The sequence below is a fragment of the Carcharhinus amblyrhynchos genome, chromosome 34, assembly GCF_965287045.1.
Source record: "Carcharhinus amblyrhynchos chromosome 34, sCarAmb.v2.hapA, whole genome shotgun sequence".
In the NCBI taxonomy this organism is placed as follows: domain Eukaryota; kingdom Metazoa; phylum Chordata; class Chondrichthyes; order Carcharhiniformes; family Carcharhinidae; genus Carcharhinus; species Carcharhinus amblyrhynchos.
In genome coordinates this window covers 6308189-6334411 of record NC_137357.1, presented here as the reverse complement: position 1 = coordinate 6334411, position 26223 = coordinate 6308189, and the positions used below count along the sequence as shown (strand labels likewise).

The 26223-nt window shown below is 50.1% G+C and overlaps 1 protein-coding gene across 2 annotated transcripts in view; it reads left to right on the top strand.

Annotated features, from left to right (window-relative positions):
* Positions 1 to 26223, top strand: part of LOC145361444 (actin filament-associated protein 1-like 2) — a 75939-nt gene that overhangs the window by 14577 nt on the left and 35139 nt on the right. For both annotated transcript variants that reach the window (XM_080217257.1, XM_080217256.1), the window contains exons 2-4: positions 17604 to 17753; positions 19023 to 19106; positions 21198 to 21289. In XM_080217257.1, the coding sequence (XP_080073383.1) occupies positions 17604 to 17753; positions 19023 to 19106; positions 21198 to 21289 (326 nt within the window). The remainder of the gene's footprint in view (positions 1 to 17603; positions 17754 to 19022; positions 19107 to 21197; positions 21290 to 26223) is intronic.

The window sequence follows — 26223 nt, the reverse complement described above, 5'->3', positions numbered from 1 at the left end:
GATTCACCACCCTTTGAGTGAAGAAGTTCCTCCTCAACTCCGTTCTAAACCGCCTCCCCTTTATCTTGAGGAAAATGCAGGGCTCGTGCGGGATATGAACCCGGGACCTCTCGCATTCTAATACTGTGCCCAAAGCGAGAATCATACCCCTAGACCAACGAGCCACCCACCAGTGGGAACAGCTTCTCTCTATCCGCTCTGTCCGGGTCTCTGCCATGAACGTTGGAGAATCCTTCGCTTCTCTAAGATTCTCCAATCTACCCATGCAACATCTCTGAAATCATTCTCATCACTATTTTCTCCACTCCCTCTAAAGCCTTCACCTTCTCCCTGAAATGTACAGAATTGTGAATTATAAAAGTGTTTTATAAAGTTTCTTCATGACCTCCTTGCTTTTGAAATCTTTGCCCCTCTTTGTAAAGTTCAGGGCTCTGTCTGAATTGCTTTAAATTGTTGTAATTGAGCTGGACCCAGTCAGATACAGTGCTTCTGTAACCCGTACCCCAGTGACAGTCAGTACGTGTGGAACACACATCCCTATGAGAGTCAGTGTGTGTGGGACCCGTACCCCAGTGAGAGTCAGTGTGTGTGGAACCCATAACCCAGTGAGAGTCAGTGTGTGTGGAACCCGTATCCCAGTGAGAGTCAGTGTGTGTGTGTGACCCGTACCCCAGTGAGAGTCAGTGTGTGTGGAACCCGCACGCCAGTGAGAGTCAGTGTGTGTGGGACCCGTACCCCAGTGAGAATCAGTATCTGTGGAACCCATAACCCAGTGAGAGTCAGTGTGTGTGGAACCCATAACCCAGTGATAGTCAGTGTGCGTGGGACCCGTACCCCAGTGAGAGTCAGTGTGTGTGGGACCCGTACCCCAGTGAGAGTCAGTGTCTGTGGGACCCATACCCTATTGAGAGTCAGTGTGTGTGGGACCTGTACCCCAGTGAGAGTCAGTGTGTGTGGGACCCGTACCCAGTGAGAGTCAGTGTGTGTGGGACCCGTACCCCAGTGAGAGTCAGTGTGTTGGGGACCCGTACCCCAGTGAGTCAGTGTGTGTAGGACCCGTACCCCAGTGAGAGTCAGTGTGTGTGGGACCCGTACCCCAGTGAGAGTCAGTGTCTGTGGGACCCATACCCTATTGAGAGTCAGTGTGTGTGGGACCCCAGTGAGAGTCAGTGCGTGTGGGACCCGTATCCCAGTGAGAGTCAGTGTGTGTGGGACCCGTACCCCAGTGAGAGTCAGTGTGTGTGGGACCCGTACCCCAGTGGGAGTCAGTGTGTGTGGGACCCATACCCCAGTGAGAGTCAGTGTGTATGGAACCCCTAGCCCAGTGAGAGTCAGTGTGTATGGAACCCGTACCCCAGTGAGAGTCAGTGTGTGTGGGACCCATACCCCAGTGAGAGTCAGTGTGTGTGGGACCCGTACCCCAGTGAGAGTCAGTGTGTGTGGGACCCTTACCGCAGTGAGAGTCAGTGTGTATGGAACCCCTACCTCAGTGAGAGTCAGTGTGTGTGGGATCCGTACCCCAATGAGAGTCAGTGTGTGTGGGACCCGTACCCCAGTGAGAGTCAGTGTGTGTGGGACCCGTACCCCAGTGAGAGTCAGTGTGTATGGGACCCGTACCCCAGTGAGAGTCAGTGTGTGTGGGACCCGTACCGCAGTGAGAGTCAGTGTGTATGGAACCCCTACCTCAGTGAGAGTCAGTGTGTGTGGGATCCGTACCCCAATGAGAGTCAGTGTGTGTGGGACCCGTACCCCAGTGAGAGTCAGTGTGTGTGGGACCCATACCCCAGTGAGAGTCGGTGTGTGTGGGACCCGTACCCCAGTGAGAGTCATTGTGTGTGTGGGACCCGTACCCCAGTGAGAGTCACTGTGTGTGGGACCCGTACCCCAGTGAGAGTCGGTGTGTGTGGGACCTGTACCCCAGTGAGAGTCAGTGTGTGTGGGACCCGTACCCAGTGAGAGTCAGTGTGTGTGGGACCAGTACCCCAGTGAGAGTTAGTGTGTGTGTGTGGGACCCGTACCCCAGTGAGAGTCAGTGTGTGTGGGACCAGTACCCCAGTGAGAGTTAGTGTGTGTGTGTGGGACCCGTACCCCAGTGAGAGTCAGTGTGTGTGGGACCAGTACCCCAGTGAGAGTTAGTGTGTGTGTGTGGGACCCGTACCCCAGTGAGAGTCAGTGTGTGTGGGACCCGTACCCCAGTGAGAGTCAGTGTGTGTGGGACCCGTACCCCAGTGAGAGTCAGTGTGTGTGGGACCCGTACCCCAGTGAGAGTCAGTGTGTGTGGAACCCGTACCCCAGAGAGAGTCAGTGTGTGTGGGACCCGTACCCCAGTGAGAGTCAGTGTGTGTGGGACCCGTACCCCAGAGAGAGTCAGTGTGTGTGGGATCCGTACCCCAGTGAGAGTCAGTGTGTGTGGGACCCGTACCCCAGTGAGGATCAATGGTCAATGAGAACGGGAGGCAGGTACTGGGGGGTTGCAGATGGAGGTCAGGAGTTTTAAAGAAGAGAATGTAGGCCTGGAAAATGTTGAAAGTAGTTCTTTTCTGGCTGAATTTTCACAGTTTAAAGGCCCTCAGACTGGAAGGGCAGGAAATCATTCCCAATCCCACAGCACAGCCTCCTGAATCTGACAAAGTAACATTGCACACGCTCTGTCACTCTCCATGTAAGGCCAAAGCTGACTGTGACTCTTTGAAAGTTTGTTTATGCCTCTCTTAATTCCTCAACTGTGCTGTCATTATCGTCCCCCAGAGCCAAGGAAAAAATAGAAACGGTTTGAACGCCAAGTCAAGAATCCGCAGAGAGAAACAAAAACAAATGTGTTTCTCGCATGTATGTGTTAAAGGGTGAGGAAGCAGTCTCAGAGTTTTTTGTAGCTTCTATTCTTATTGATCTTATCCCAGGGGAGTGCGCCCTCATCAAACACAGATCCAGTGTGATAAGATTCCTGTCACAGTTGGAGCTTTCAAACAATCAAGACCTTTCCCGGTTACCCATCTTCCTGCAGCATATTTAGTAATGACAGAATACCAGGAAAAATCATTTGGAATTATGGTTCAGGAGCTGAGATCATCCAGAGGCAGCAATTCTAGGAGGGGTCAGTGGGGCTGGGGAGATAGTGTTGGGTGCCAGCTGTGGCTCAGTGGGTAAGCGCTCAGGCCTCTGAATCAGAAAGGTGTGGGTTCGAGTCCCACAGCAGAGCGTGGATGCTACTAGGATTAGGATGCCGCAGGGACTTGATGGTTTGAGTTATAAGCAGAGGCTGGATAGACAGGGATTTTTTTTCCCTGGAGCGTAGAAGGCTGAGGGGTGATCTTATAGAGGTCTATGAAATAATTAGGGGCATAGATCAGCTAGATAGTCAACACCTTTTCCCAAAGGTAGGGGAGTCTAAAACTAGAGGGCATAGGTTTAAGTTGAGAGGGGACAAATACAAAAAGATCCAGAGGGGCAGTTCTTTCACACAGAGGGTGGTGAGTGTCTGGAACGAGCTGCCAGAGGTAGTAGTAGAGGCGGGTACAATTTTGTCCTTCAAAAAGAATTTAGACAGTTACATGGGTAAGACAGAGGGATATAGGCCAAACGCGGGTAGTTGGGATTAGCTTAAAACTGGGCGGCATGGACAAGTTGGGCTGAAGGGCTTGTTTCCATGCTGTAAACTTCTGTGACTCATGGAGCACCCGTACCCCAGTGAGAGTCAGTGTGTGTGGGACCCGTATCCCAGTGAGAGTCAGTGTGTGTGGGACCCGTACCCCAGTGAGAGTCAGTGTGTGTGGAACCGGTACCCCAGTGAGAGTCAGTGTGTGTGGAACCTTTACCCCAATGAGAGTCACTGTGTGTGGGACACATACCCCAGAGAGAGTCAGTGTGTGTGGTACCCGTACCCCAGTGAGAGTCAGTGTGTGTGGGACCTGTACCCCAGTGAGAGTCAGCGTGTGTGTGTAACCCGTACCCCAGTGAGAGTCAGTGTGTGTGGGACCCGTACCCCAGTGAGAGTCAGTGTGTGTGGAACCCATACCCCAGTGAGAGTCAGTGCTTGTGGGATCCTTACCCCAGTGAGGGTCAGTGTGTGTGGGACCCATACTCCAGCGAGGGTCAGTGTGTGTGTGGTACCCGTACCCCAGTGAGAGTCAGTGTGTGTGGAACTCGTACCCCAGTGAGAGTCAGTGTGTGTGGAACCCATACCCCAGTGAGAGTCAGTGCTTGTGGGATCCTTACCCCAGTGAGGGTCAGTGTGTGTGGGGCCCATACTCCAGTGAGGGTCAGTGTGTGCGTGGAACCCTTACCCCATTGATTGTCATTATGTGCGGGACCCGTACCCACAATGAGAGCCAGTGTGCGTGGGACCCGTACTCCGGTGAGAGTCAGTGTGTGTGGGGCCCGTACCCCAGTGAGAGTCAGTGTGTATGGAACCCCAAGCCCACTGAGAGTCAGTGTGTGTGGGACCCATACCCCAGTGGGAGTCAGTGTGTGTGGAACCCATATCCCAGTGAGAGTCAGTGTGTATGGAACCCCTAGCCCAGTGAGAGTCAGTGTGTATGGAACCCGTACCCCAGTGAGAGTCAGTGTGTGTGGGACTGGTACCCCAGTGAGAGTCAGTGTGTGTGGGGCCCTTATCCCAGTGAGAGTCAGTGTGTGTGGAACCCATACCCCAGTGAGGGTCAGTGTGTGTGACCCATACCCCAGTGAGAGTCAGTGTGTGTGGGACCCCTACTCCAGTGAGGGTCAGTGTGTGCGTGGGACCCTTACCCCATTGATAATCAGTATGTGTGGGACCCGTACCCACAATGAGAGTCAGTGTGCGTGGGACCCGTACTCCGGTGAGAGTCAGTGTGTGTGGAACCCATACCCCAGTGAGAGTCAGTGTGTGTGGGGCCCGTACCCCAGTGAGAGTCAGTGTGTATGGAACCCCTAGCCCAGTGAGAGTCAGTGTGTATGGAACCCGTACCCCAGTGGGAGTCAGTGTGTGTGGTACCCATACCCCAGTGAGAGTCAGTGTGTGTGGAACCCATATCCCAGTGAGAGTCAGTGTGTATGGAACCCGTACCCCAGTGGGAGTCAGTGTGTGTGGTACCCATACCCCAGTGAGAGTCAGTGTGTGTGGGACTGGTACCCCAGTGAGAGTCAGTGTGTGTGGGGCCCTTATCCCAGTGAGAGTCAGTGTGTGTGTGACCCATATCCCAGTGAGAGTCAGTGTGTGTGTGACCCATACCCCAGTGAGGGTCAGTGTGTGTGACCCATACCCCAGTGAGAGTCAGTGTGTGTGGGGCCCTTATCCCAGTGAGAGTCAGTGTGTGTGTGACCCATATCCCAGTGAGAGTCAGTGTGTGTGTGACCCATACCCCAGTGAGGGTCATTGTGTGTGACCCATACCCCAGTGAGAGTCAGTGTGTGTGGTACCCGTACCCCAGTGAGAGTCAGTGTGTGTGGGACCTGTACTCCAGTGAGAGTCAGTGTGTGTGGGACCTGTACTCCAGTGAGAGTCAGTGTGTGTGGAACCCATACCCCAGTGAGAGTCAGTGCTTGTGGGATCCTTACCCCAGTGAGGGTCAGTGTGTGTGGGACCCGTACCCCAGTGAGAGTCAGTGTGTGTGGGACCCATACTCCAGTGAGGGTCAGTGTGTGTGGAACCCATACCCCAGTGAGAGTCAGTGTGTGTGGGGCCCGTATCCCAGTGAGAGTCAGTGTGTGTGGGACCCCAAGCCCAGTGAGAGTCAGTGTGTGTGGAACCCGTACCCCAGTGGGAGTCAGTGTGTATGGAACCCCTAGCCCAGTGAGAGTCAGTGTGTGTGGAACCCATACCCCAGTGAGAGTCAGTGTGTGTGGGACTGGTACCCCAGTGTGAGTCAGTGTGTGTGGGGGGCCCTTATCCCAGTGAGAGTCAGTGTGTGTGGAACCCATAGTCCAGTGAGGGTCAGTGTGTGTGTGAGACCCATACCCCAGTGACGGTCAGTGTGTATGGAACCCATACCCCAGTGAGAGCCAGTGTGTCTGGAACCCGTACTCCAGTGGGAGTCAGTGTGTGTGGAACCCATACCCCAGGGAGAGTCAGTGCGTGTGGGACCCGTACCCCAGTGAGAGTCAGTGCGTGTGGGACCCGTACCCCAGTGACGGTCAGTGTGTATGGAACCCGTACCCCAGTGAGAGTCAGTGTGTCTGGAACCCGTACTCCAGTGGAAGTCAGTGTGTGTGGAACCCATACCCCAGGGAGAGTCAGTGCGTGTGGAACCCGTACCCCAGTGAGAGTCAGTGTGTGTGGGACCCGTACCCCAGTGAGAGTCAGTGTGTGTGGGACCCGTACCCCAGTGAGAGTCAGTGTGTGTGGAATCAGTACCCCAGTGAGAGTCAGTGTGCGTGGGACCCGTACCCCAGTGAGAGTCAGTATGTGTGGGACCCGTACCCCAGTGAGAGTCAGTGTGTGTGGGACCCGTACCCCAGTGAGAGTCAGTATGTGTGGGACCCGTACCCCAGTGAGAGTCAGTGTGTGTGGGACCCGTACCCCAGTGAGAGTCAGTGTGTGTGTGGGATCGGTACCCCAGGGAGAGTCAGTGCGTGTGGGACCCGTACCCCAGTGAGAGTCAGTGTGTGTGTGTGTTGGAACATGTACTCCACTGAGGTTTGCCCACTATTTATCTCTCAACCAATAACACTTCCAAGCATCGGTGATTCTCAGTTTTGACCAGTGAAAATCCATTTGAAATAACCTCCAGATGTGGGCGAAAACTCGGAGCTGGCAGCAGCAGCTCATTCCTTCCCTGAGGCAGGTTTTTCCCAGGTCTTGTGATTCTGGAAGTGAGATCTGATCCAGCTGCTAACCGTTTCCAGGAGCCAGTCACCCACTTCCTAACTTCCACTGGACAAGGAAACTCTAGATCTTGTGTTTTGGAAAATCATTTTCCTTTCCTTACAATGAGGCACCAGTCTTCAGCTGTCCATCAACATGAATAATAATTCTCTTTCAGTAAATCCCGAAAGTCTCTCTGCTCTCATGCCTTGGAGGGAGTGCAGAGGAGGTTTACTAGGCTGATGCCGGAGTTGAGGGGGTTGAGCTATGAGGAGAGGCTGAATAAACTAGGCTTGTACTCGTTAGAGTTTAGAAGAATGAGGGGAGATCTCATTGAGACGTATAAGATGATGAATGGGATGGATAGGATAGAGGTGGAGAGACTCTTCCCGCTCAGAAAGGACAGTAGGACTAGGGGGCACAGCCTCAAGATAAAGGGGGGGCGGTTTAGAACGGAGTTGAGGAGGAACTTCTTCACTCAAAGGGTGGTGAATCTCTGGAATTCTCTGCCCGTTGAAGTGGTGGAGGCTACCTCGCTAAATATTTTTAAGATGCGGGTTGATGGGTTTTTGATAGGAGAGGGGATTAAGGGTTATGGGGAGAGGGCGGGAATGTGGAACTGAGCCATGACAGATCAGCCATGATCTTATTGAATGGCGGGGCAGGCTCGAAGGGCTAGATGGCCTACTCCTGCTCCTATTTCTTATGTTCTTATGTTCTACCCCCGTCCCCACTTTCTCCCTCTCTTGCCCACTCTGTGCTCCCCATTCTCCTGCCCCTCGGAGCACTGAGGGAACCTGCAGAGATTAATTCACATTGAAAGAAACTGCATCTACATTTCTCTGTCCGTTGCTTGAGTGGGTTGCTGTAAAAGATTGAAATGACCTGGTAACTCTGTGATTATTTCAATGCATCCTTCATCTAAGAAAACCTATATTTGCCACAGAAGGAGTGCAGTGAGGGTTTGCCAGTCTGATTCCCAGAATGGCAGCATTGCCGCATTTTCTTGGGAAAGGGATCAGATTGGGGAAGAATGATGTTGGTTTTGATTTTCTGGATGAGTACAGTCCATGCTTGAGACGCAGGCTGAAAAAAGACTGTGTTTAGAGACTACTTCACCCATGAACACGAGAGAGAGAGATTGGGTCGACTGGGCCTGAATTCACTGGAATTTAGAAGAATGAGGCAGAGAATCTCATTGTACAAAATTCATAAAATCCTACAGTGCAGAAGACCACAATCCCACCCAGGCCCCATTCCCCTCACCCCATGCAATTACCCTCGTGAGACCCCCTGACACTAAGACAATTTAGCACAGCCAATCCCCCTAACCAGCACATCTTTGGAGTGTGAGAGGAAACTGGAGCACCCAGTACACACGGACATGGGGAGAAAGTGTAGACTCCGCACAGACAGTGACCCAAGTCGGGAATCGAACCCGGGTCGCCGGCACTATGAAGCATCAGTGCTAACCACTGTGCCACCGCGCCGCCCAATTCTGACAGGGTTGGACAGACTGGATGTTGTTTGCTCTGGCTGAGGAGTGGGGGGGGGGGGGGTGGGGGGGGGGGGGGGGTGGGGGGTGCGGGATCTAGAACGAGGGGTTACAGTCTCAGGATATAGAGTAAGATCGGGAGGAAGAGAAACGCCTTCACTCGGAGGATGGTGAACCTGTGGGATTCACTACCGCAGAAGGATCTGGAGGACAAGTCACTGCATGTACTTAAGAAAGAAATTGGTGGATTTCTCGACATTGAAGGAGTATGGCGGTGAGATAGGCGAGCCATGATCACATTGAATGGCGAAGCAGGTTTGAAGGACTGAATGCCTTCCTGCTCCACTCTCTGTGAGCGTGACTGCGCTGGCAGGGAGTGTATTGCCAGACCGGCTGAGTCCAGGGAATTCAGGAACTTCTCTGCACATTGCCAACTGGGGAAGTCAAACAAATTTCATTCATGAAAACAGTTCACGAAAGGTAAAGGACTTAACCACTGGACTGTGCAAAAAATAGGAGCTATGATTCATATCCAGCTGACTGACTGACCTGACAGCTCACCAGGGACAAAGCTGCTGATGTGATTCCTGGTTTAGTTTGATTTTTAACGGGTTCTGGGGTAGGCTGTCACAAGAACAGCTCATTTCCAAATATGATACTGGAAGCAACAACCTCATCTGTTCCTGCCAGAATATTCAATAGGGGGATGGCAAGTGGTTAGAACTGCTAAAGGGTTAAATTTTGAGGACCGCTTGCTAAACAGGAGCCCTTGAGTGTGGAAGATTAACATGATTAAAGAGTTCCTCTCTCTTTCTTCCCGCTAATTTTGGTGGCGCAGTGGTTAGCACTGCTGCCTCACAGCGCCAGGGATCCGGGATCGATTTCTGTGCTTGGATCACTGTCCGTGGAGTTTGCACATTCTCCCCATGTCTGTGTGGGTTTCCTCCCACGGTGCAAAGATGTGGAGGTTAGGTGGACTGGCCATGCTAAATTCTCCCTTTAATGTCAGGAGGATTAGCTAGGGTAAATGCTTCGGGTTACAGGGCTAGGGTGGGAGTGTGGTTAGCGCAGACTCGATGGGCTGAATGGCCTCCTTCTACATTGTATGAGATCATAATGTCAAGATTTGACATTTGATATCAATCGAGTCGGTGCATTCACCGACTCAGCTTGATGTAGTATTTGGCAGCTGAGATGATTCTGACTTTAGAGATTACCAACACCTCTGCAAAGAAAACTCTTTGAGGAGAAACTTCCCCACTCGTAATGATCTGGATCTTTGAAATTCTCGAGCATCGAGCGTTGTGGGTCCTCCATTGTTGAATACATTTAAGGCTGGGGTAGAGGGACTTTTGGTCTCTCAGGGGATATGGGGAATGGGGGGAGGTGGGAAATGAACTTGAAACCCAAGATGGGCCATGATTGTACTAAAAAGTTCGATGGTCCTTGTGTGTTCCAATCCCCTCGTGGTTAGACCACTCCCCAGCCCACCCCCCAGGGGCACCGCTGAACACTGCATCTGGTTACTGAGCTTCGGTTAACATGAGGGGCATTAATGCGTTTAATATGGACTGTGAGAAAGAAGCTCTGTACAGACAGTAACCAAAGCTCTTTCTGACAGCCAAGGACCTCTTGGCTTTAAATCTATATTTAGTTCAACGTTGACAGTGCAATGATTCAGTAACTGCAACAGCTGGGCTGAGAGTTCCTTATTTATCCATCCCCTTTGTCTGCTGAAAAAGGGTTTAACATCGTGTTTGAAGAGATGTTAGTTTTCATTGTTCAGTCTGAAGCACAGTCTTTAGTTTTTCTGTGTGTTATCTACTTGTCCTCGGACATCCAGTGTTATTATTCGTAAACACTGCCCTGTGCTTCACATTGATAGACTAGCATTTTGGGGGTGTCTGCGTGGGTTTCCTCCGGGTGCTCCGGTTTCCTCCCACAGTCTGAAAGACGTGCTGGTTAGGTGCTAAATTCTCCCTCAGTGTAACCAGAACAGGAGCCGGAGTGTGACGACTGGGGGATTTTCACAGTAACCTAATTGCTTACTTGTGACTAATAAATAATAAGTGTCTTTTTAACTTTAGTCATCCCAAGTTGCCCTGAGGCATTAAGACTCCATGTCACGGGGTGGATCTGGAGTCACGCACAGTCCAGACTGGGTAAGGAAGTAAAATCCACCATCCTGAAGGGCATTTTTAGAATTATTTGTTTGTGGGATGTGGGTGTCGTTGGCTGGGCCAGCATTCATTGCCCATCCCTCAGGGCATTTAAGAATCAACCACATTGCTGTGGCTCTGGAGTCACATGTAAGCCATACCAGTAAAGGCAACAGATTTCCTTCCCTAAAGAGCATTGGTGAGCCAGATGGGTTTTTATGACAATGGTTTCATGGTCATCAACTTTAATTCCAGATTTTTTTATTGAATTCAAATTTCACCATTTGCCATGGTGGGACTCAAACCCGGGTTCCCAGAGCATTACTCTGGGTCTTCGGATTATGAATGCAGCAACACGACTGCGCAATTGCCTCCCCGACATCGGTGAACCAGTTGTATTTTTACAACAACCCAACAACTTCTGTTTTTGCATGTCAGTGCATAAATGGGTGATTTACGAGCCAGAGCGAGATTTGAACTCTACTTTCGTTGTTATTTCAGGAAAGTGCCTACAAGGCAACAAGCGATTATAAACATGCGCCGATCGGGAGGAAACTGAGAAAATCTACAGAGGGTTGCCCCGTGTGTTGAGGTTCAGAAAAGGCAAAAACAAAATAGCAAAAGGAATTGGGCTCACGTGAGGACTTGGGAACTCCACAACAGTTGTCAAATCTCATAGAATCATAGAAATCATACAGCGCAAAAGAAGGCCATTCGGCCCATCAAGTCTGCACCAACAACAATCCCAACTAGGCCTGATCCCTGTAACTCCACACACTTGCTTGCTAATCCCTCGAATCGACACATCCTGGAACACCAAGGGGCAATTTAGCATGGCCAATGCACCTAACCTGCAGATCTTTGGACACTAAGGGGCAATTTAGCATGGCCAATGTACCTAACCGACACATCTTTGGACACTAAGGGGCAATTTAGCATGGCCAATCCACCTAACCTGCACATCTTTGGACACTAAGGGGCAATTAAGCATGGACAATCCACCTAACCTACACATCTTTGGACACTAAGGGGCAATTTAGCATGGATAATGCATGTAACCTGAACATCTTTGTACTGTGGGAGGAAACTGGAGCACTGGGAGGGAACCCACACAAGGAATCCAAACCAGGTTGCTGGAGCTGTGAAGCAGCAGTAAAAACCACTGTGCCACCGTGCATGGCCGAGCAGACTCGATGGGCCAAACGGTCTGCTTCTGTCCCCTACATCTTGTGGTCTGATGGTCAATGGAAAATGGCCAGGTATTGAGGCAGGAAGATCAGAAGGTACTAGGCTTGGTCCCTGGCCTTTGCCCTGTTAGCTGCCGCTCTGATTACGCTGGGCAATGCTGAACGATGGAGGGCAAAGTTCAGGCTGAATCCTTGGGCCTCGCTAAGCAGAGTCCAGCCACTGCCATCAGAAAGGACAGGATCACAGTGGCTGAAGTACATTCCCTGGCCGAGATACAGCTGGGAAGGTACCGGGGGCCCGCTAACATCTGGCAAGGAAATGTTACCTCAGTGAGAGTTGGTGCCTCTGGGAAACAGAACCGGGGAGTAATAAGGTTCACAGATGCCTTGTGACAGGAATCCTGAAATGTGCAAATGATTATGGATGGTCTGGTGGAGACGGTTAATGTGCTTACTTCTCTCCCCGCTTGGAAGTTGTGAAACACAGCACTGGCGGAGTTTGCAAAACAAGTTAGGAAATGAGTGGCGCTTTGGCTGGAACTTTCTTTTGTTTACAAGCCAGTTAAGAATGGAGGAATGCACTGAACTTGGATCTTTTTTGTTTCATGTGCAGATAATGTAGACAAGGTAGGTTGGGAGGCAAGAAAACAGCAAGTACCCTATTAGCTGAGTGGGCTTCTTGAATATTTCAAAGGAAGAATGTCAAGTATTCCTTCTGTTGGTCATTAAAATGGATTAACAGAGTTTCAGAGAACAAAACACACTATAAATTCAACAAAGGCTCATTACAAAGTAAGTCACTCGTCCAGTAACCCTTTCTGCTTTCCAAGTGTACCTCTTTCTCTGAAGCCCTCTCTGCATCCCTGAGAAGCTGCAATGTTTGAACGTTGCTATGTGAAAGGACATTTCTATCATGTCTTTACACAATCGCGGGTGCGTCCCAAAGTACATTACTGTCATTGAGTTATTTTGAAGTACTTGCATCAATTCCCACTCACCTATTACTCCTGTGCTCACTGACCTGCACTGGTTCTCAATCCGGCAATGTCTTGACTTAAAATGTTACAACCTTCACACACTCACACACACACACACACTCTCTCTCTCTCACACACAAACACATACACACTCACTCTCTCCCTCTCTCTCACACACACACACACACACACACACACTCCCTCCCTCTCTCTCTCTCACACGCACACACATTCACTCACTCCCTCTCTCTCTCTCTCACACACACTCACTCCCTCTCACTCTCTCTCTCACACACACACACTCACTCACTCCCTCTCAGTCTCTCTCACACACACACACTCACTCCCTCTCTCTCTCTCTCACACACACACATTCACTCACTCCCTCTCTCTCTCTCTCACACACACACACACACACTCACTCCCTCTCACACACACATATTCACTCACTCCCTCTCTCTCTCTCTCACACACACGCACACTCACTCCTTCTCTCTCTCTCACACACACACACACACTCTCTCTCTCCACACACACATTCTCTCACACACTCTCTCTCTAACACACTTTCTCTCACATACTGTCTCTCTCACCGTTGCACACACACACACACACACACACACACACACACAGTGTCTCACTCCCCTACCCAGCCTCTGTAATTGCCTCAAGCTCTGCAACCCTGTGAGATCTGATTCTTGCCTTCTTGAAGAGCCTGGATTTTAAACACCATTCATGAACAAGGCCCTAAGCTCTGGAATGCCATCTCTAAACATCTCTGCCTCTCTCCTTCATTCCTTAAAATCTTTCACTTTGATTTGTAGCGGTGGCACAGTGGCTAGCACTGCTGTCTCACAGCGCCAGGAATCCGGGTTCAATTCCGGCCTTGGGTCACTGTCTGAGTAGAGCCTGTACATTCTCCCCATGTCTGCGCGGGTTTCCTCTGGGTGCTCCAGTTTCTTCCCACACTCCAAAGATGTGCGGGTTAGATGGATTGGCCGTGCTAAGTTGCCCCTCAGTGTCAAGGGGACTAGCAGGGTAAATACGTGGGGTTACAGGGATTGGGCCTGGGTGGGATTAGAACCTTAGAATCCCTGTAATGCAGAAGGAGGTATCTGGCCCATCGAGTCTGCGCCAACCACAATCCCACCCAGGCCCTATTCCCCTCATATTTATCCTGCTAATCCCCCTGACACCAAGGGGCAATTGAGCATGGCCAATCAACCTAACCCGTACATCTCTGGATTGTGGGAGGAAACCGGAGCACCAGGAGTAAACCCACACAGACTGCTGTCTGTGCAGACTTGATGGGCCCAATGGCCTCTTTCCGCACTGGAGGGATTCTATGATTCTATTTCCTTGAGTGACACAGTGTCAAATTCCGGTTGATAATGCTCCCACAAAGCGCCTCAGGACATCTGAGCAACCTTAAAAGTGCTATACAAATGCAAATTATTGTTGTTGACCTGCTGTCACTATTGTAGTGTGGGATGAGTGGAGTGTGTCACGTTGCAGTGTCTTGCGTCAGCTACAATGGAAGTGCTGTATGCACAGACCCATCATTCAGAATTAGTTGCTGCTTTGAGAATAATTTGTACTGCTGCTCCTTGATGTTCAATGAGACAGTTTGTCTGATTTGTTATTCTCTCGCTCTGACTGGGCGAGCTGTTGTTAAAACCAGGGGTGAAATTCCTCTTTCACAATACGGTAGGATTATTTTTTCCCTGAGCTGTTGTCAATGACCGATCACACCTCACTTTTTCCTCCCTCGCTCATTTTCACTTTTGTTCTCTGCTTCTCCTGTGCCTCTATCTTTGCCCCTTTTTTCTTATCAGCCCTCTTGCCAAGCTTCAGGTAGCCAGAAGAAACGGTGCAATGATAGACTAGAATCCCACAGTGCAAAAGGAGGCCATTCGGCCAATCGACCACAACCCCACCCAGGCCCTATCCCCACAACCCCATATATTTACCCTGCTAATCCCCCTGACACTAAGGGACAATTTAGCATGGCCAATCCACCTAACCCGCACGTCTTTGGACACTAAGGAGCAATTTAGCATGGTCAATCCACCTAACCCGCACGTCTTTGGACACTAAGGGACAATTTAGCATGGCCAATCCACCTAACCTGCACATCTTTGGACACTAAGGGGCAATTTAGCATGGCCAATCCACCTAACCTGCATATCTTTGGACACTAAGGGGCAATTTAGCATGGCCAATCCACCTAACCTGCACATCTTTGGACACTAAGGGGCAATTTAGCATGGCCAATCCACCTAACCTGCACATCTTTGGACACTAAGGGACAATTTAGCATGGCCAATCCACCTAACCTGCATATCTTTGGATACTAATGGGAAGTTTTGCATGTCAAATCCACCTAATCCGCACATCTTGGGGCACTAAGGGGTAATTTAGCATGGCCAATTCCAGCTAACCCACACATCTTTGGAGTGTGAGTGGAAACTGGAGCACCTGGAGGAAAACCACACAGACACAGGAAGAACACGCAAACTCCACACAGACAGTGACTCAAGCTGGGAATTGAACCCAGGTCCCTGGTGCTGTGAGGCAGCAGTGCCAACCACTGTGCCACCATGCTGAATGTGTGGAGCTAGGGGGATGCGGCCTGGGTGGGGTTGTTGTCAGTGCAGACTCAATGGGACAAATGGCCTCCTTCTGCACTGTAGGGATTCAATGATTCTGGAACGTGCCAGGGCAATTTGCCATATTGCCGCATCGGTGCCTGTCCGGTTCCAGTACAGTGATGGATGAGTTGAAGCGAGTTGTGGGGTGTCTCTGTCACAGAGCCAGCACAGGCACGATGGGCCAAACAGCCTCCTCCTGTGCTGCCAGATTCTATGGCAGTGGTTGAAATGTGTCAGCCAGCCTCGCGGAACGGACAATATCACGGGAGTCATTCACTTTAGCTCCTTTGTTTCTGCTTTTCTGAAAATACTTAAGGCAAAGGACAGCCATGCGATGCTTCTGGTTGAAACCAGCTCGACAATGTGTCAGGGTCACCAGCCAGCAGAGTGGCCTGAAAGGTTAAGAGCTGTAGGAAGCCTCGGATCACCATGTCAGGTTACTCTTGTGGCACGGCTACCTCCACAGCCCACAGATTCCTTTTCCTCGCACACCCTCCCCACCGCACAGGGAGATGCAGAAATGATTGTGAGTTGACAATGAGATTCTTTGTGACGGACGCTGAGATACTCTGGTGTTTATAAACTGCTTCATTCAGCCGCTGTCCAAGCTGTGAACTTTCTTTCATGGAGGCACAGACTAAAAAGACCATTCATTCTCCTCACACAGTCACTTGTTCAGTCGACTGTATGAATGAGACAAGATTGGTACTGTGGGGAGCCACAATGCGAGGGGGTTTAATCTAGATCAGAGACAATGCTCTTGATGGTGCTTCACAGCTAATGAAAATCGACCGACAGAACAACAAAACCTATCTTTTTTCTTTGCTTTTCTTGTCTCCTGAGCACCCCTCCACCCACCCACCATCTCCTGAGTGCCACAAGCTCTCCATTGTATCACCTGCTCCCAGCTCTCCAGAACAGCCCTCAACAACCAACTTGTATTTATTTATATATATATAAAACACGCCTCTCTCAGACTCAAACGTCTCAGGTGAGTGTCTTGAAAGACGGAGAGGTCAGAGAGGGAACTCCAGAGCTCAGGGGCACGGCCGGTGGTGGAGGGCTAAAATCAGGGGATACCCCAGAGGCCAGAATCAGAGGAGGGTTGGAGGAAGAGCAAGGTTGTCAGTGGTGTTCCCACTCAGTTGTCATTCCTCACAGACGAAGATGGGCGCCTGGGTTAGGGGACCAGACCCTGTGGGCCTGCAAATACTCACTGCCCTCAGGAAGGAACGGGAGGAAATGAGAAAAGGGTGGCACGGTGGCACAGTGGTTAGCGTTGCTGCCTCACAGTGCCGGGGACCCTGGTTCGATTCCCAACTTGGTTGAGTTTGCAGTGTGTGTTTGAGTGTGGAGTTTGCAGTTTCTCCTTTGTATCTGTATGGGCTTCCTCTGGGTGCTCTAGTTTCTTTCCACAGTCCAAAGATGGTTAAGTTGATTGGTCGTGGGAAATTGCCCCTTCGTGTCCAAAGATGTGCAGGTTAAGCGGTTTGGCCATGCTAAATTATCCCTGAGTGTCCAAAGATGTCGGGTTAGGAAGATTGGTCATGCTAAATTGTCCCTTAGTGTCCAAAAATGTGCGGGTTAGGTCGATTGACCATGCTAAGTTGTCCCTTAGTGTCCAAAGATGTGCACGTTAGGTGGATTGGCCATGCTAAATTGTCCCTTAGTGTCCAAAGATGTGCAGGTTAGGTGGATTGGCCATGCTAAATTGTCCCTTAGTGTCCAAAGATGTGTAGGTTAGGTGGATTGGCCATGCTAAATTGTCCCTTAGTGTCCAAAGATGTGCAGGTTAGGTGGATTGGCCATGCTAAATTGTCCCTTAGTGTCCAAAGATGTGTAGGTTAGGTGGATTGGCCATGCTAAATTGTCCCTTCGTGTCCAAAGATGTGCAGGTTAGGTGGATGAGCCATGTTAAACTGTCCTTTAGTGCCCAAAGATGCGCGGGTTAGGTTGATTCGCCAGGCTAAATTGCCCCTTAGTGTCAGGGGAATTAGCTGGGTAAATACGTGGGGTTACAGAGATAGGGCCTGGGTGAGATTGCTGTCAGTGCAGGCTTGATGGGCGAAATGGCCTCCTTCTGCACCGTTGGGATTCCGTGAGCCTGTAAAAAGGCCATTCAGCCCATCCGAGTTGTGCACACCCCTCCTCACCCACCCACCACCACCACGGTCAGCAACTGCGCTTTGCGTAACCCCCCCATTCTTCGAATGTTATGTCTCCTGGGTTATTGATGCGGATTGGATGAGTGGGCTCCCATTGTGAGTTTAGCAATGACTGGTGGTGGGGGGGGGGAGGAGCGGAGGTGAGGCCACGCTGCAGGATTTAACATCCCCCCCTGCTTTCTCCACAGATCTGGATCAGTTATTCTCGGAGTTGCAATCGTTCCTCAGGGTGTTGGACACGGAGAGTTTAAGCTGCGTGGCAGAGTCGAAGAAGGAGTCAGTGGCAGAGTTGCTTCAGGAGCTGAACGGGAATCCCTGCGCCGAGGAATCCAGATTCAGTACGTAGCGTTTGCCTGTCGTCGTGTAACACAGTCTTTCGGTGCTGGTTAGGGGCTAAATTCTCTCTCAGTGCAACCCAAACAGGTGCCGGAGTGTGGTGACAAGGGGATTCTCACATTAACTTCATTGCAGTGTTAATGTAAGCCTACTTATGACGAATAAATAAGCTTCATTTTGGGCGGCACGGTAGCACAGTGGTTAGCACTGCGGCTTCACAGCTCCAGGGACTTGGGTTCGATTCCCGGCTCGGGTCACTGTCTGTGTGGAGTTTGCACATTCTCCTCGTGTCTGCCTGGGTTTCCTCCGGCTGCTCCGGTTTCCTCCCACACTCCAAAGATGTGTGGGTTAGGTTGATTGGCCACGTTAAAGGTTGCCCCTTAGTGTCCTGGGATGCGTAGGTTAGAGGGATTAGTGGGTAAAATAAGCCGGGATATGGGGATAGGGCCTGGGTGGGATTGTGGTCGGTGCAGACTCGATGGGCCGAAGGGCCTCTTTCGGCACTGTCGGGGTTCTACGATTCTGTGAACTCACGTTGCCGCGGAATCCCTCAGGGTGAAGGTTTTTGATCGGAATTCCACGCTGGAGGGGTTCTCCGTTCCCCCACCTGCGGATTTCCAGTGACCTCAATGGGAATTCCCATGGACAGCAGCGGGACTGGAGAACCCTGCTGCCGGCAAAACAACACGCCACCTCCCGCCCAGTGGGGAAACACACAGCTGGGAGGCTGAAGAATCTCGGTCTTTGTGTTCTCCCCTCTCCCTCTCTTTGAAAGATGGAGATCAAAGGTTTTCAGCGGCACTGGACCATGAGCTGTCTTCCAATCGCACAGATTTTGCTTGATTTTCTTTTTTGCCTCGGGGTAGAATGAGCTTCTGCTTATCACACTAACCCAGCTCTCACCTGGCCCCCATCCAGGTCCCATTTCTGACTCCTGCTCGAAGCTGAAAGCCAGATTTAACCCAAAACATATTTTTGTTCGCTTGTGGAACGAATTCACAGCTCGCTCCATGAGCAAACGATTTGAAACCCCAATCCTGCCTTGGCTGTGTCGGGAAAGGCGGCACAGTGGTGACGGGGGGGGAGAGGCGGTGATTTGAGTTTGCTTCGGCAGCACACAGTGAGGGACCGAGCTTGGTCAGCAAGGCCTCCTTCCTTAATAAGCAGGGACTTTCAGAGTTTGCAAAGAGGAGAGAGTTTTCCAAACAAGTACTTGTGTGCGTAGCAAAGCAACGGTTGCAGCTGTTCCGTGAGATTCTCTTGTGTTCCAGTGCCAGCCGAGGATGCAGATTACATGTTCATGAGCTGCGTTACCCTGACGGAGAACCGGCCGGAGATGCAGATCCCTGCGCACGGTAGGTGGGACTCCCTTTCATTGTCCAGTGACCCTCAGGTAGAGTCACTGCAATACCGACCTGCTGAGGGCCAGTGAATCGAGAAAAATCTGTGTGCCTCAGTGGTTATTGGCCCTCTTGCATCAGGAGGTGGTGGGTGTAAGTCCCACCCCAGAGGCTTCAGCACAAAATCTTGGCTGACAGTGCTGAGGGAGTGCTGCACTGTCTTTCAGTTGAGATGTCAAACCAAGGCCCTGTCTGCCATCTGGAGAATGTAGAAGATCCCATGACGTTACTTCAAGGAGGAGCAGGCGAACCATCCCCAGTGTCCTGGCCAATCGTAGAACCCCTACAGTGTAGAAGGAGGCCGTTTGGCCCATCGAATCTGCACCAATAACAATCCCACTAAGCCCGATCCCTGGAACCCCACATATTTACCCCCCTAATTCCTCTAATCTATGCATCCCGGGACACTAAGGGACAATTTAGTATGACCAATGCACCTAACCTACACATCTTTGGACTGTGGGAGGAAACCGGGGCACCCGGAGGAAACCCCCGCAGACACGGGGAGAGTGTGCAAACTCCACACAGACAGTGACCCAAGCTGGGAATCGAACCCGGGTCCCTCGTGCTGTGAGGCAGCAGTGCTGACCACTGTGCCACCCAATCCTTTGATCAGCCAGTTATGCTTGCGTAGTTGTACGTGAGACCTTGCTGTGCGTAAGCTGGAGGTCGCCTTTCTGACATGACAACAGGGACTGTACTTCAATCGGACTTCGTTGTCTGTGAAAGGGCCTACAGAGGTGTTGGGTTTGCTTGGGGATGCACATGTTGGAGGATAGTGTTAGCAAGAGTGAGCTACATCCCCGCACTTGTGGGTAATGCACTTGGTGACATCACCAAAGTTATGAGCTCCTGACTATAGTGCTCATAGAATCTCTACAGTGGAGACGGAGGCCATTTGGCCCATCGAGCCCGCACTGACAACAATCCCACCCGAGCCTTAACCCACATATTTACCCTTCTAATCCCCCTGACACTAAGGGGTAATGTAGCATGGCCAATCCCCCTAACCTGCACATCTTTCGCGTGTGGGAGGAAACCGGAGACCTGGAGGAAACTCACACAGACATGGGGAGAACGTGCAGACTCCGCACAGACAGTGACCCAAGCCGGGAATCGAATCCAGGTCTCTGTTGTTGTGAGGCAGCAGTGCTAACCACTGTGCCATCGTGCCACAACATGATCTGGTCCAGGGGTGGAAGGCTGACTCAAAGAACAAAAAGCAAAGAAAATTACAGTACAGGAACAGGCCATTCAGCCCTCCAAGCCTGCACCGACCACGACTAAAACCTCCTACCCTTCCGGGGACCATATCCCTCTATTCCCATCCTATTCATGTATTTGTCAAGTCGCCCCTTAAAAGTCACTGTCATATCCACTTCCACTACCTCCTCTGGCAGCAAGTTCCAGGCACCCACCACCCCCTATGTAAAAAACCTGCCTCGTACATCTCCTTTAAACCTTGTCCCTCGCACCTTAAACCTGTGCCCCTAGTAGTTGACTCTTCCAACCTGGGAAGAAGCTTCTGACTATCCACTCTGTCCATGCCATTCATGATCTTGTGGACTTCTATCAGGTCGCCCCCCAACCTCTGTCATTCCCGTGAGAACAAATCAATTTTCTTCAACTTCTCCTCATAGCTAATGCCCCCCATACCAGGCAACATCCTGGTAAATCTTTGCTGTACCCTCTCCACATCCTTCTGGTAGTGTGGCGACCAGAATTGAACACTATATTCCAAGTGTCTTGGGGCTTGGTCACCTTCTCACAAGGGGTTGGGTGGCTGATTGGAGGGTGAGGGATTACATGTATACTTTGGCCTTCTGGGAGCAAGAATGGGCTATACAGCCCCTCCAACCTGTCAAACCATCCAATCATTGCTTCATCTTTGACATCACTGCCACTTTCCCAGAAAGAAGTCTGTGCTGGACACTCTCGACAAGAACTAGCACATGGTAGGGATGCATTGTCAGTAAATCATTGAAGACTACCCAAACCTTCTTAACTCCTCCAATACTGCAAAGTAACTCTACTGTTATCCAACAGCAAATGAGCTGCAGAATGTCCTCAAGATCATCGAAGACACGGAAGATATTGCACCCTGTCCCCCACTATCAGATGATTTTCAAACAAAAGTGGTAAGGTCAATTTTCATTTCATGGTTAACGTAATCAAGCTCCTGAAATCACATGGCTTTGAATGGGATTATTGCGCGCACACACACACTCACACATACACACACACACACACACACACACACACACACACATTTCAGAGATAGTCTACAATTTGGAGATTCAGACACAGGAATACAGGGGGCTGAAATAACGGGGAGGCAATGGCATAGTGGTAATATTGTGAGATTATTAATCCAGAAACTCAGCTAGTGTTATGGGGACCCAGGTTCAAATCCCGCAATCGCCTATGGAGAGATTGAATTCAATTTAAAAAATCTAGAATTAAAAATCTACTGATGACCGTGAAACCATTGTCAATTGTCAGAAAAACCCACCTAGTTCACTAATGCCCTTCAAGGAAGGAAATCTGCCGTCCTTACCCGGTCTGGCCTACATGTGACTCCAGAGCCACAGCAATGTGGTTGACTCTCAACTGTCCTCCAATGGCAACTAGGTAGGGATGGGCAATAAATGCTGGCCCAGCCAGCGACACCCATGTCCCACGAATGAATAAAAAAAAGTCGCCTAAAACAATCTTCTGTGAAGGAATTGGGGAGAAAGTCTCTGTCTACTAGGAGGCAGAGTAAGGAGGTGATCTGCTCTCTATCCAGCATTGTGACTGTAAAGCATGTGATCTCTGCTTTTCTTCCTTCACATTTCTTTGACGCTACTTCCATCATTAGAATCATAGAATCCCTACAGTGCAGAAAGAGGCCATTCAGCCCACCGAGTCTGCACCGACAACAAAGCTGTATCCCGGTAACCCTGCACATTTACCCTGCTAATCCCCTGACACTAAGGGGCAATGTAGCATGGCCAATCCACCTAACCTTTGGACTGTGGGAAGAAACCGGAGCACCCGGAGGAAACCCGTGCAGATACGGGGAGAATATGCAAACTCCAGACAGACAGTGACCCAAGGCCAGAATTGAACCCGGGTCCCTGACGCTGTGAGGCAGCAGTACTGTGCCACCAGGAAGGACCAGCATTTGGTAGAAATAATTGACAGGTTGCAGTGGGATCTGCTCAAGCTCACCCATCCTCTTCCTGACCCTCAAAGTTAGTCCGAGCAGCAGACACCCCAAGCAGCCCGACACACTGTCAGTGTGTTAGTGCAGGCCCTAACCACACTCTCTGTTGAGAGATGTTTCAGTATCAGACAGTCCTCAACCTGCTGTGCGAGAAGCTTCTTCCATAAGACCAGGAGATATAACAGCAGAATTAGGCCATTCGGCCTATCGAGTCTGCTCCGCTATTCGACAATGGCTGATGTTTCCCAACCCCATTCTCCCTCATTTTCATCAAGAACCTGTCTATCTCTGTCTTAAATACACTCCACAAGCACCTGTGGCAATGCACCAAACTCTCTGGCTGAAGATACTCCTCCTCATCTCGGTTGTAAAGGGTTGTCCCTTTCGTTTTGATTTGATTTAATTTGATTTATTATTGTCACGTGTATTGGGATACAGTGAAAAGTATTGTTTGATTTATTGTCACATGTATTGGGATACAGTGAAAAGTATTGTTTGATTTATTATTGTCACATGTATTGGGATACAGTGAAAAGTACTGTTTGATTTATTGTCACATGTATTGGGATACAGTGAAAAGTATTGTTTGATTTATTATTGTCACATGTATTGGGATACAGTGAAAAGTGTTGTTTGATTTATTATTGTCACATGTATTGGGATACAGTGAAAGGCGTTGCGTTTTGTGCGCTATACAGACAAAGCATACCGTATATAGAGAAGGAGAGAGTGCGGAATGTAGTGTTACAGTCATAGCTGGGGTGCAGAGAAAAATCAACTTAATCTGAGGTAGGTCCATTCAAAAGTCTGCTGGCAGCAGGGAAGAAGCTGTTCTTGAGTCGGTTGGTACCCAGATTTTTGGTTCTTCTTCCCGAGAGATGAAGGTGGAACAGAGAATGTCTGGGGTGTGTGAAATCCTTGATTATGCTGGCTGCTTTCCCAAGGCAGCGGGAAGTCAATGGATGGGAGGCTGGTTTGCGTGATGGACTGGGCTTCATTCACAACTTTCTGTAGTTTCTTTCGATCTTGGGCAGAGCAGGAGCCCATACCAAACTGTGATACAACCAGAAAGAATGCTTTCTATGGGGCATCTGTAAACGTTGGTGAGAATCGAGGCGGACATGCCAAATTTCCTGGTTTCTGAGGGGTTGTGGTTTTGGAGGCCTTGCAGGGATTTGAAAACCAGGAATTTTGAAATTGAGACGTTGCCTGATTGAGAGAAAATGTATGTGAGCAAGCACAGGGATTTAAGTTAGAAAACAAGAGGCAGAGTTCTGGATGGTGCGGGTATGTAGGAGGGCAGAATGTGGGAGGGCAGAATGTGGGAGGACAGCCAGCAGTGTGTTGGAATAGACAAGACCAGAGGTAATGAAGGTATGGGTGAGGTTGTTTGAGAATATGGGAGGAGATGGGGCAAATAGCGTTTAAGTGGGGGAGCTGGATGAAAACATGAGAAGATCTCATGAAGTTAAACCAAACCTGAGATGGTACCTCAGCCCAATCTGGGAGTGCGTCTGCAGTCATGGAATTGGCAATGGACATTCGTCTGGGAAAACATAACTGTCTGCAGAAGAGGGAGTGTGTGGGGATCGTGGGTGTGGACAGCAGAGTAAGGATGCTGAAATGACCCAGCCTTTGCGCAGAGAGACACAAGAGATAATGTTTCAAAATCCTTTCATCAGAACTGTCAGTCTTAAATTAATCTTGAAAGATTTTCCTGTGTATTTTGGTGGACAGGATCATTTATTCATGGCATTTGTCAAGAATGGGATTTATATGCACAGAGTTTTTGTGGGAAGAGGGACAGTAACACCATTGAATCGTAGAGTCCATACAGCGCAGAAAGAGGTCATTCAACCCAACACGTCTGCGATGACCTCTGAAAGAGCATCTTACCCAGGCCCACGTAATCCAAGTCACCCCACATATATACCTTAGCTAATCCACCTAACCTACACATCTTGGGATGCTCAAGGGAAACTTACCATGGCTAATTCACCTAACCCATACATCTTTGGACAATAAAGGTCAATTTAGCATGGCTGATCCATCTAACCTGCACATCTTGGGACACAAAGAGGAAACTTACCACGGCCAATCCACCTAACCCATACATCTTTGGACATTAAGGGGCAATTTAGTATGTCCAATCCACCACACCTGCACATCTTTGGAGTGTGGGAAGAAACTGGAGCACCCGGGGGAAACCCCCGCAGACATGGGGAGAATGTGCAGATTCCAAACAGGCAGTGACCCAAGCCGGGAATTGAACCCAGGTTCCCAGTGCTGTGAGACAGCAGTACTAACCACTGTGCCCCTGTACTGCTCCACAAATGACAAGGAAGTACCTTGATAGGTGGGTAAGTTAACAGAAGCGTCGAGTGGCTTTGGTGAACCTTTACTGATGCAGCACGACTGTGGGATTCACTCACTCCCAGTCACGGCCACCATGATAAAATCTTTCCGAAAATCAGCCAAAAGCTTACAGTTAAAATGAGTCCTAATGGTTTGTTTGCAGCTGTTGCACTTGCTGAAAAAACGTTTCAAAGACGTGACTCTCCCTGTTGAAAATCTCCCTGTTTATTTTGCTAAAGTACCGCAAACTCTAACCATCTCGCAACCACAAAAAGAAAACCGCTGTCAGAGTAAAAGCAACAATCAAAGTCAGTCCAGAAACCCGGTCCCCACAGGACATTAAAATGAAGAAAATGCAGCTTTATCTCCTGTGATCAAACCCACATTCGCTTAAAAAGTCAGAGCTGTCGACAGAGCAAAGGTCAGCCTCCTTCTTTCTCCCCCACCCCTCCCTTTCCCTCTTCCCCCTCCCTCTCCTCCACCTCTCTTGCTCCCTCCTTTTCCTCCACCTCTCTCTTTCTCCACCTCCTCCCCTTTCCTCCACTGTCTCTCTATCCCCCTCCCTCTTCACCAACCCCCCCCAACCACTCTCATTCATCCCTCAATTAATTCCCTGTCTCTTCTCTTCCCCCTTTCCCCTCCCTCTCTGCTTTCTTCCCCCCAGACCGTGTTCTCGGTCTAAGGAGTGCTTATTTGCAGTTTCTTTTGAGATCTGGGTAGATAGCAGGCAGCTGCTGCAGCTGGATGGGTTCCAGAGTGGAGTCCGTGACCGTCCGCACTCCCACAGATCCTCTAATGAGTGGCACTAATGAGACCACATCAGAGAAAAGTCTCTGAAGATGAGGACGCATTGGCCCAATTAACTGGCAGCAGCCATTGCAATTCCACTTTAACCCACTTTCCAGCAATATTTTCTAGTGGGCCTTTGTGCTCATGTAATACAGGGAGTGTAAATCAGGAACAAAACTTCCCGCCCTTGACAATCAATGGCATTGCCATCATGGAATTCCCCAACATCAACATCCTGGGGGATTACCAGAAACTGAACTGGACCAGCCATATAAATACTGTGGCCACCACAACAGCTCAGGAACTGGGAATCCTATGGAGAGTAACACACCCCCTGAGCGACACAAAGCCTGTCCACTGTCTACGAGGCACAAGTCACCAAAGGAAGGAACAGCGTCCAAAAGCTTATGATTCCGAATAAACCTGTTGGACTTTAACATGGTGTTGTGAGCCTTCTTACTGTGCCCACCCCAGTCCAACGCCGGCATTTCCACATCAAGTCAGTGTGATGGAAGACTCTCCACTTGTCTGGATGAGTGCGGCGCCAGCAACACTCAAGAAGCTCAACACCATTAAGGATAAAATGGCCCCGCTTGATTACAGCATCCTGTTCACTAACTTAAACATTCACCCCTTCCGCCACCAGCATAGAGTGGCAGCAGTGTCTACAAGATGCACTGCAGCAACTCAACAAGGCTCCTTCAACAACGCCTTCCATAC